The sequence below is a fragment of the Numenius arquata genome, chromosome W (assembly GCF_964106895.1).
Source record: "Numenius arquata chromosome W, bNumArq3.hap1.1, whole genome shotgun sequence".
NCBI lineage: Eukaryota > Metazoa > Chordata > Aves > Charadriiformes > Scolopacidae > Numenius > Numenius arquata.
In genome coordinates this window covers 11,116,275-11,128,361 of record NC_133615.1, presented here as the reverse complement: position 1 = coordinate 11,128,361, position 12,087 = coordinate 11,116,275, and the positions used below count along the sequence as shown (strand labels likewise).

At 40.0% G+C, this 12,087-nt stretch overlaps 1 protein-coding gene across 1 annotated transcript in view; it reads right to left on the bottom strand.

Annotated features, from left to right (window-relative positions):
- LOC141476605 (A disintegrin and metalloproteinase with thrombospondin motifs 6-like) overlaps window positions 1-12,087 on the bottom strand; it is a 148,994-nt gene that overhangs the window by 57,031 nt on the left and 79,876 nt on the right. Inside the window, exon 11 of the mRNA XM_074165363.1 lies at window positions 1,371-1,478. Within this exon, the coding sequence (XP_074021464.1) occupies window positions 1,371-1,478 (108 nt within the window). The remainder of the gene's footprint in view (window positions 1-1,370; window positions 1,479-12,087) is intronic.

Genomic DNA, 12,087 nt, shown 5'->3' with positions numbered 1-12,087 from the left:
GAGCAAGCAGCTGCATGGTTCTAGTTGCCAACTGGGGTTAAACTATGACATCTCTCTATTTACATTGGCTAAGACTAAGAACTCTATTTTTTTTAAGTGATCCCTTCAATTAATTTATTTAACATGGTTTACCAATATTTCCAAACTCAGCATCGAAAAGTCATCAGAATGATGCTGGGTCATGAGTCCTGAAGGAAGCTGTCAGCATGGATTAATAAACTGTGACAGCTGCCCAAAAGCTTTCATTCTTTTTATTTAAACATCAGATTGCAAGTCAAAATGCAGTGTAGTCTTTGTTGAAACTAGCCCAGCTAGCATGGCAAGAGTCAGAACAGACAACACATAACAGTAGTCGTCGTTAGGAAAAAAATCCAATGTGGAGCAGTAAATCTTAAGGACAGATGCAGCTACTCTTGGAGAGATACTGGAGATTGTTTAATATAATAAATTCTCTTCACTTTGTAAAAAAATGCATAAAATTTATTATCTTGAAAAAGGGTATATGGAATTCACTTTTTCCCCAGTATATATCCTGTAAATTAATTATTAAAATATTTTTCTCTCCTCTTTATCATCTGTATAGATTTTGCCTTGTAATTGAGAAACACTCTTTTACTATCCTTCTTAATCTAAAACTCATTTTCAGAACTTTGTCTGAAACTACTGATATATACAGTCAACGTTTTAAAATCAAAATTCAAATGTTCAGACAGATACAGTAGCACTAGGCTTATCTATTGCAACACTGACTTTCTGTACTTTTCTGTAAGGTAGGAAGGTTTATCAGACTGCATAGCAAAATCCTTTCAAGCTAAACAGTTATGCAAATATAACTGAATATTAAAGGAATAATTCAAAGTCAAAATAGACTGGTCGCTGGGAAATATGGGCTTTTAGAAAAGCCATTTATTAAGGCAACTTTTTTTCTATATGCTTGTATGATTTATCTTATATTTGAAGGAATTAAGTTTTATCTTCTATACAAAATAACAGAGTTCAGGCTCTAGATCTATGTTACACATTTTCAGAGTCCATAACAGACCTAGAGTTTAACCGTCCTTTATGGAAGAGGGCTATAAAATTTAATAAAAATAGAACTAATAGAGTTTTTACAGAAATTACTCAAAAAATATACAGAGAGTAAGTAACAGGATTTTTTTTGATTCAGGCTACAGAACTTTATAGCAAGGATAAATGTTTTAATAAATTACATATATAAAATAAATGAATTCTGTAGGACACTTCCATTAGGATGCAAATGTATTCTGAACTAATAACTCTCTTTTTGAACTCTTATAGTTGCTCGTAGGCCTTAAATTTTCTAGTTCTTTCCTCCTGTAGTCTTCAAACAATAAATTATTTGTACTCACCCCCTTTTCAATGCTCCCTGTTTGGCAAAGAGTACCTTCAGCTGCTGGAATGCTGTTGGTAACACAGCGGTTACTTTTGCTGAGGCACCAGAGCTCTCTACACACTTCCTAGGAAAGAAGGCAGAAGTAAGTTGATCAGAATAACGGCCTAAAATTGTTTCCAGTCCTCATACACAAATTTGTTTTGAACAGAGACTATAAGAATTGGGCTGGAGAGATAAATCTATAGATGGTTGTGAAATACTCTGGAGCAATTTCAAAGGCACCATATTTTACCTAAGAATATTTTGCCAAAAAAATCTGGAATCATCAAATTGTTGATGACAAGAATATTTTCTACTTTTAAGTATTTTTGAAAATTGAAAAGATACTCAGATTTTAAAAATGATCTTATGATAGTCATAACTATTGCATTTTATTTAACAGCTGCTTGAAATCATAACCTACAAATAATTCTTGCACAGATTCTATGGCTGAACCTTGGTACAAAGAGCAAAAAGGAAAAGATGGTGTGAGTAAATAAAAGTTATTAGGTCCCCCACAAAACATTCATTATTTCTCTGAGGAACTAAATGAGTATCTGGCACCTAGGCTATCTTTTCTATACATCTCAACAGGAACAACTGTTAAGCTTTACCCTAAGATTAATGTTTCTTGCATTGTACTGCATATAGAAATTGATTTATTTATACATTATTCACTAGCAGCTGCAGCAATAGTTCAACAGTACAAACTTTTCTTGAATAACGCAAAATCATTTTCCAAGTTTAAAAACAGCTGGTGCCATTCATGCAGGACTGGTATTTACAGTGTATTTAGTTTCACGATTGGTAGAAGCAAAATATCTTTTTAAAAATCCATTAAAAAGATACCATATTAGAATGGTGTGAAGTGATGAGGCATGAGTACTGATGATTTCTGGAGTTTCCATCCAATTTTTGACAATTAGGCCTAAGCTATTTCATTATGTTGTTATGCTCCAACTCCCATTTGGTGGGTGGCTCTATGAAAGCTTGAGCAAGTAGTGCAATAAATTGACATTCTTGAGCCTCTTTTGAGGAGAAATATTGCCACTTGTAAAGGCATACCTGTAGCAAATGTAGACTATCTTACTTTTCAAATTCGAATTTTTTGTTGAAGAAATGCAAACAGCATAAATATTTACTTACTTAAATCTCTGAATAAAACACTTGCTTTTCCCACTCAACTGATAACATTTTCAGATTAAGATAAGCATTCACAAATAAACATATGGTTTAAAATATCGAACATAACAGGGAAAGCACAGAACATATATCACAAAAATTCTTGAAAAATATCTTCAATTTGATTACAAATTTCACAACCATTAAGTTAAAATTCAACACTAAATCAAATTCACATCAAAAGCAACCATGAATCCAAACTTCAATCCAATATTGATTTTAAAGTGAAAAGCTAAAACTGGTTGCTTTCAGACAGTGTGAGGTGCTTCTATCATAATCCTGCCTTATATACTTTTTCATCTAATTTACTTGCTCATTTTGTAGGTTGATGTCAAGATTGAAGGCAGCCTGGGCTGCAGTGACCATGAACTGGTGGAGTTCCCAGTCCTGAGGGACATGGGTCAGGCAAAGAGTAAAGTCAGGACCCTGAATTTTAGGAAAGCAAACTTCCAGCTCTTCAAGGAGTTAGTCAATAAGACCCCCTGGGAAACTGCCCTCAAGGACAAGGGAACAGAACAGAGCTGGCAGATTCTGTGGTTACCTGGGATACGGACAAGGCTGAGAGGTGGGCCTGTGCAAACCTTATGACATTCAACAAGGCCAAGTGCAAGGTCCTGCACCTGGGTCACAGCAATCCCAAGCACAAATACAGACTGGGCAGAGAATGGATTGAAAGCAGCCCTGAGGAGAAGGACTTGGGGGTGTTGGTGTATGAGAAGCTCAACATGAGCTGGCAATGTGCGCTCACAGCCCAGAAAGCCAACTGCATCCTGGGCTGCATCAAAAGAAGCATGGCCAGCAGGTCAAGGGAGGTGATTCTGCCCCTCTACTCCGCTCTGGTGAGACCCCACCTGGAGTACTGTGTCCAGCACTGGGGCCCCCAACATAAGAATGACATGGACCTGTTGGAGTGAGTCCAGAAGGGGGCCACAAAGATGATCAGAGGGCTTGAGCACCTCTCCTATGAAGACAGGCTGGGGTTGTTCAGCCTGGAGAAGAGAAGGCTCCAGGGAGACCTTATAGCAGCCTTCCAGTACCTAAAGGGGGCATACAGGAAAGATAGGGATGAACTTTTTTAGCAGGGCCTGTTGCAATACGACAAGGGGTAATGGCTTTAAACTCAAAGAGGGTAGATTCAGACTAGATATAAGTAAGAAATGTTTTACTCTGAGGGTGGTGAAACACTGGAACAGGTTGCCCAGAGAGGTGGTAGATGCCCCATCCCTGGAAACATTCAAGGTCAGGTTGGATGAGGCTCTGAGCAACCTGATCCAGTTGAGGATGTCCCTGCTCATTGCAGGGGAGGTTGGAGTAGATGATCTTTAAAGGTCCCTTGCAACCCAAACTATTCCATGATTCTATGAAAAGTGTCTGACTGTGATGATTCTACTTCTGACTCTGTGCTTATTTTGCATCTGATCAAGTTCAAATGTTTAAATTAATAGTTGTGCTGACTTTGTGAAGTTTGGTTCAATGTTCTGAAAAGCCAAAAATTCAACTGCATTAAGAAACAAATATTTCAACTATTCCAATATAGACAGAAGCAAAAAATCAGATCTGGATAGCAGTCTGGAATTTGAAAACATCTGTATTTCAGCATGATTTGAATTCAGAATTCTGGTTTGTGCTCTGGGGTTTACTTGCAGAATTTCACTTTTGCTATGCCTACGCAAGTACACCATCTATAAACATAAAAGGGGAAGTAATAATTAAAACATATTTCATTGCCAGGCTAACGTATCCACAAATGAGAGTATTTAACAATTTCCTTCCAATAGGAAATGCATTCTTTCTGTCTACTCAGGCTTCTTTGTGGCACTAGACTCCTGCAAATTCACTGAACTAACATCTCCCAGACATCGTAATTCCAATCAAATAATCAGCTGAACAGTGTGAATTAATGGATACAGCACTCCAAAACTTTTCTAGTCATCCATCTGTTTGCAGGATGATTCTAAGTACGCCAGCTTACCTCCCTACTCTATAAAATGAGAAAAATAGTTTCCTTCTTCCTAAATTGCTTTGGGAGATAGAATGAAAAGCACTACATCAAAACTAGATATTATTACTGACATAGTCTATTAGTCCTTATTCAGACCTTAATTTCAGCAGAAGTTTGCCTCAGTAAATCCATAAAGACAAAACTAAAGGAATGTAAAATTACTATGGGCTGTATCATACTATTAATATTTAAGCAAAAACCTCTGCTTAAATCAGAAAGGAGTTCTGTCTGAGACAGACATACAATTTCCCAAAATCAACAGAATATTTCCTTATGGAAAACTATGCGAAACACAGATAACTTATTTACTGAAATAACACAATGTATCAATTTGTAGAAATAATTTATATAAAAAACAAGAAGTGAATGTATTTTTGTAATTTCCTTTAAACACAGCCCTGCTTATTTAAAAAGTTGTTTATATTCCCCTGCTGCTTTGCATTTAAAAGAGTAGAATTTGAAGTACATTCTCCATCATCCTGTACATGAAATGAAAAATAACATTGTTATTTAAAAATAAATAAGATATCTAAAAAGAAGTGGAAAATCCATCTCTGCTCTTATTTCATTAAATGAAAATGGAATTATACCAGATACTACTATGTCTATGTCTTCTTTATTTTCAGCTGATTTTGGAAAGTTAACAGATAAATTCTTCTAAGGTGCATAAATCTTTCTATTCTCCAGCTCAATCCTATACCTGGTACTACCTTAGTTTCATAGTTATTGATTTGAGATATTTCCTTATTACCACCATTCTATCAGTAACATCTCTAAGCAGCTGTTTTTAATAAGCCAGCCTTAAAAACATATGAGCAACTTCCCTGGAAAGATCAGGCCCAAAATCACTAGTAGAAAGTATACTGCTTTTTGTCACACACTAACACGCATGCATGCATGCATGCATGCACACCCACCCACTCCCACCCACAAACATAAGGTGACCATTTATGATAGCCTTTTCTACATTGGTGGACATAGGATGAATCTAACATATCTTTTGTGAACGTTAAATTTGGGTGAATAATTTACTGAAACTAAGAGAAAGCAGCATAATCTGAAAATTACAGAATCACAGAATCACAGAATCACAGAATCTTAGTGGTTGGAAGGGACCTTTGAGACCATCGAGTCCAACCACATTAAAAAAAAAACAAACACATAAACAAACAAAAAAACACAACACACAAAACCAAACAAACAACAACCCCCCCCCCCCCAAAAAAAAAAAAAGCACCCACCAACTAAACCCCACACCCACAACCTCACACACAACACCCCACCACAAACCACAATCCCGGGCACTAGAGCATGCCCTGAAGAGCCACGTCTACACGTTTCTTAAATACCTCCAGGGATGGTGACTCCACCACCTCCCTGGGCAGGCTGTTCCAGTGCTTGACCACTCTCTCAGTAAAGTCATTCTTCCTAATATCTAATCTAAACCTCCCTTGCCGCAGCTTCATACCATTTCCTCTGGTCCTGTCGTTATTCCCTTGGGAGAAGAGGCCAACCCCCGCCTCTCTACAGTTTCCTTTCAGTTAGTTGTAGAGGGCAATGAGGTCTCCCCTCAGCCTCCTCTTCTCCAAACTGAACATGCCCAGTTCCCTCAGCCTCTCCTCATATGACTTGTTCTCTAGACCCCTCACCAGCTTGGTGGCTCTCCTCTGGACATGCTCCAGCACTTCAATGTCTTTCCTGTAGTGAGGGGCCCAAAACTGAACACAGTACTCAAGGCGAGGCCTCACCAGTGCCCAGTACAGAGGCACGATGACTTCCCTGCTCCTGCTGGCCACACTATTCCTGATACAGGCCAGGATGCCGTTGGCCTTCTTGGCCACCTGGGCACACTGCTGGCTCATGTTCAGTCGGCTGTCCACCAACACCCCCAGGTCCTTTTCTGCCGGGCAGCTTTCCAGCCACTCAGCCCCAAGCCTGTAGCGTTGCTTGGGGTTGTTGTGACCGAAATGCAGAACCCGGCACTTGGCCTTATTAAACCTCATCCCATTGGCCTTGGCCCATTGATCCAACCTGTCCAGGTCCCTCTGTAGAGCCTTCCAACCCTCAAGCAGATCAACACTCCCACCTAGTTTGGTGTCATCCGCAAACTTACTGAGGGTGCATTCAATCCCCTTGTCTAGATCATCAATGAAGATATTGAACAAGACTGGCCCCAAAACTGAGCCCTGAGGGACACCACTGGTGACCGGCCGCCAACCAGATTTTGCTCCATTAATCACAACTCGCTGGGCACGGCCATCCAGCCAGTTTTTTATCCAGCGGAGGGTACACTTGTCTATGCCATGATTCTCCAGTTTCTCCAGGAGAATGCCGTGAGGGACGGTGTCGAAGGCCTTACCAAAGTCCAGGTAGACAACATCCACAGCCTTCCCCTCATCGAGAAAGCGGGTCACATGGTCATAGAAAGAGATCAAGTTGGTCAGGCAGGACCTCCCTTTCATAAACCCATGCTGGCTGGCCCTGATCCCTTGGCTGCCCTGCACTTGCCTTGAGAGCTCACTCAGGATGATCCTCTCCATGATCTTTCCCGGTACCGAGGTCAGACTGACAGGCCTGTAGTTTCCGGGATCCTCCTTCCGGCCCTTCTTGTAGATGGGCGTCACATTGGCCACCCTCCAGTCATCTGGCACCTCTCCTGTTGACCAGGATTGTTGGTAAATAATAGAGAGAGGCTTGGTGAGCTCTCCCGCCAGCTCCCTGAGTACCCTTGGGTGAATCCCATCCGGCCCCATAGACTTATGCGTGTCCAGGTGCATAAGCAGATCATTAACTACTTCCTCCTGGATTACAGGGGAGTTGTTCTGCTCTCCATTCTTATCTTCCAGCCCAAGAAGCTGAACACCCTGGGGGTAGCTGGTCTGACTATTAAAGACAGAGGCAAAGAAGGCATTAAGTATCTCAGCCTTCTCCTCATCCTTGGTTGCAAGGTTTCCCCCCTCATCCAGTAAGGGATGGACATTCTCTGTCACTCTCTTTTTGTTGATGTATTTATAGAAACTTTTTTTGTTGTCCCTTATATTAATGGCCAGGTTGAGCTCCAGCTGGGCTTTTGCCTTCCTAATTTTTTCTCTGTATGACCTAACACAATCTCTGTACTTCTCCTGAGTTGCCTGTCCCCTCTTCCAGAGGTGGTAAACCTTCCTTTTTTCCTTAAGTCCCATCAAGAGCTCTTTGTTCATCCAGGCCGGCCATTTTCCCCGCCCTTTTATTTTGCGCCTCATGGGGACAGCCTGCTCCTGGGCCTTTAGGATTTCCCTCTTGAAGAGCGTCCAGCCTTCCTGGGCTCCTTTGTCTCTCAGGACTACCTCCCACGGGACTCTCCCAACCAGGGTTCTGAACAGGTTAAAGTCTGCCCACCGGAAGTCCAAGATGGAGGTTTTGTTAACCCCCTTCCTTACCTCACTATGAATGGAAAACTTAACCATTTCATGATCACTAAGCCCAAGACTGTCTCCGACCTCCACGTCCCCCACTAGCCCTTCTTTGTTTGTGAACAGTAGGTCTAGCAAGGCACCTCCCCTGGTAGGCTCACCTACCATTTGTGTCAGGAAGTTATCCTCCATACACTCGAGGAACCTCCTAGCCTGCCTGCTCTCTGCTGTGTTAGATTTCCAGCAGATGTCTGGTAAGTTGAAGTCCCCAACTAGAACAAGGGCTGGCGTTTGCGAGACTGCAGCCAGCTGCTTATAGAATACCTCATCAACCTGCTCATCCTGGTTGGGTGGTCTATAGCAGACTCCCAGCACAAAATCACCTTTGTTAGCCTTCCCTTTCACCCTTACCCATAAACACTCCACTTCTTCATCACTGGAGTCTATCTCTATAGAGTCAAACAACTCCCTAATGTACAGAGCCACACCCCCGCCCCTCCTTCCTTGCCTATTCCTTCTGAAGAGCTTATAGCCACTTATTGCAGCATTCCAGTCATGACCATCGTCCCACCACGTTTCCGTGATGGCAACTATGTCGTAGTTGTCCTGCCGCACAATGGCTTCTAGCTCCTCCTGTTTGTTGCCCATGCTACGTGCATTAGCATAGATGCACTTGACCTGGGCTACTGATTTCACCCCCATCTTTGGCCCTTGACACTCAGGTTCATTACCAGCAGGCCTGGTTTTATCCCCATCCCCCTTAACTTTCGGCTTAAAGCTCTGTCCGTGAGCTTTGTTAACTCTTAGCCTAGTACCCTTTTCCCCTTCTAGGAAAGGGTTTTCCCATTGTTCTCTAGCAGTAATTTCTAAACGTCTATCACCTTTCTCTGATGAAATGTCAGAGTGTGAGTCCTCACTAATGTGGCCTCCTTCAAACCGTGGCATGCTTTCCTCAGGTTTAATCTTGACAGGCCCAGTTATCTCCCCTTCCCCCCTCATATCTAAATTAATCAATGACCTCAAAGTCCGCCTCCAAGTATATGGATTTAATAATTATTAATTTGCAAAGCAGACAAGGGAAAATGTTTTAAAAATCCAGGAAACATAAACTGAAGCTGAGGCCTTTCACAAGATCAAGACAAGATAGATGACAACCTGTAACGGTGTATCTTAGGGCTCCGTGACTTCAGTTTGGAATTCGGATGCTTGTATTTGCAGTAAATTAAACAAAGCTGAACCCATCTAGAGAAAAAAAACAGCAAATCAAATTATCTTCCTTTTGCCTAAGTGTTATCAATGATGGAGCCTCTTTCTGTTGTGTCATGCAGAATTATACATAGGCATTACAAATTATGTAACATCTAACCATCCTATATCATAATCATCATAAATGGTAACAATACAGCACAATGAAAACTCAGCCGGCAATATGAGCAAAGATCAAATTGCTGTGCTGTTCTTAATGTTTTCAACACTAACAAAAGCCTCCAACAAAAGTTAGCAGTTTGGCCCATAATTAAAAAAAAATTATGGGAAATATATTCACAATGCATATTAAAACATGATAATTTGGGGGGAAATTTCATAAAATTGTAAAATGTTAATTAGGATTTTATGTTACTTCAGCATGTTTCATCTATAATATGCTGCACCTCTTGACGAGCATTTGCTAAAATAGAGCATAAAAATAACTAGCTTGAATTGTAACTTACAATTCTGATTTGAAAAGCATCAGCCTTGAGTATTTTCAGCCTCATTGCTGAAATCCTGATGGCAACACGATTAAAACTATAAGGGTGATAATAACTATGGGTGAACTTCAGAAGGTTCAGTTTAGTTCAGATAAGCACCCAAAAGTAACCATTTTAGTGTTCTACTACCAAATGCTCATTAAGTGGTGCAGCGTGTTCTGAATCAAAACATGCTGAAAGAATGTGAAACAGAATTGGAAGCTTAGGTAGTACATTCATATTATGTTACCAGCGTTCTTTCCTAAATATTGGGTGCTTATGTGAACCTTATGGAAACTACAGAAGCCCCACAAGGTCAATCACCTCCAAGCAGCATCTTCCCTTTCAAACCCATGCAATCTATCCCATCTTTATTCCAACCACATTCCAGTATCTGGAATCTCATCATTGCTTCTACAATCATCTAATGCACTCCTGCTTTGATCACTGGCTTCCCCTTGCACTTTTTAAACAACTTTCATGAGATCCAGGTACATTCGTGTTATGTCTATGTCTCTTGTGAGAGAGAAAAAAAAAAGAGAGAGAGAGAGAAAGAGAGAAAGGGAAAGGGGATTTGGAGACAAGACAGTCCTAGGAAAGAAGAAAGGGGACTATGGGAACTTGTTTAAAAAAGATTCAAAAAGGATTTAAAACCACTTTAGGATTCATAAAAACTTCTAGGATTTCCCTTGGCTATACACCTCCTAATCTTACAAAAAAAGGGAACAAAATTCACCTTAAGAATAAAGCTGAAAGTGTTTCAAACATTCTTAATTACAACACGATACTGTAAGTTGTTACACAAGAAAAGCTCAAAACTTTAATCATTCTAAATGCAAAAGGCCTGCACAATAGTGATGAGAGTTTTTGCACTTGACAGGCAAGTTCTTATGAAATAAAAAATAATGGAAAAGTTGATAAAAATGAGAGTGTAATACCAGGATCTTCAATTCCTCTCTTTGCCTACACATATTCTTAACATCAGTTTGCGAGCAACGTAATATAAATCAATCTGATCGAACTACTTATGGTCTGCTAACAAACACCAAGTATAAAGTGACTTAACCATGATATGAAGTAGGAAGCCAGGGAAGTCACTTTTCAGTGAGTTACTATGTACAGAATCAACTGAATGCACAATCCTAGTCATAGTATCAAAGGGTGAGGGAACAGAAGGGAACTGGTAGTTCTGGTGCAAAGATACACACCAGTGGCTTCTCTGCCTTTCCTTTTTGAAAAAACAGCTCCTGGAATCTGCTTCCATCTTCCTATAAAAGCCCTACATCAAGCTAAATACCTCTCTTTATTTAACTGGAGCAAATCACATCAGTGTTTCATGAAAACAATGACAGTTTAATTTACTAACATTAAAATCTGCATCACCTGATTACAAGGGTCAGTTGTAATTCAGGCTATTCTAAGAAATATTATAGAACAGATGTGTATAGCAATTTGTTTACTCTCCTGGATTTAAAAGTTATCTGACCAGATGCTGTTTTGTTTTGATCATTTCTAATTCAGTTACACTATTCTGTCTCTGAACTGGCATGTGAGAAACTAAGAAGCAGTAAAGGTATGACAACTTCATGTCCTGTATTTCTGTAGTTGACACTTTTCCAGCAACTTTCTATTAATGGTAATTAACTTTATGGCCACTCCTCATAATTCATTAAAAGCTTCCTAGAGACAAATAGTGCAAGGGAGCTACTGAAGGCAACAGGAGAACTCCTTATCCTGAGAATATATCTTCATTCTGCCTGTTTATAAGCAGTAAATTCATAGCTTGAACTGTCTTCCAAAATGCACTAACAAATTATGAATAAAAACTAGTATTTGAGTTTTAAACTATTTTTTGTTGGCAAATTAACTGGAGAACTTAATTGCAAACATAAGACCATGACAAAGAAAAGAGCTACCTGTCATCAGCTAAAATACATTACCTGATGTGTTAAATTGTAGTGTGAAATATGAATAGATTGGCTCTGCTGATTTCAGTGAAGCCATGTATGCAAAGAAAAGGAAACTTTGCCCCCTTATCCCTCTACTCAAAGTATTTACTGACACCAATGATGGTTTTGCATTTTAATGCAAAAAATATGCCAAAGAATTGTTAGGCACTATCTCTGAAATCCATGCTAGCTGCAAACAGCTTCACAGATCATAAAGTGCACCACAGCAATATCAATCATATGCATAAAGTATTAACTGCTATTAAAATGTCTGAGGTTTTAGCCTCTGTCCTAAAAACACGGGGACCAGCTCTACAGCAAAGCCTTATTTTGAACCACAAAATCTGTAAGTTACAGTCAAGACTGGAATTCTTTCCTGAGTTAACCCAGAGACAGCCAACAGCCAACTGTTATTAGGCAGATGCTCAAAGGTTAAGGA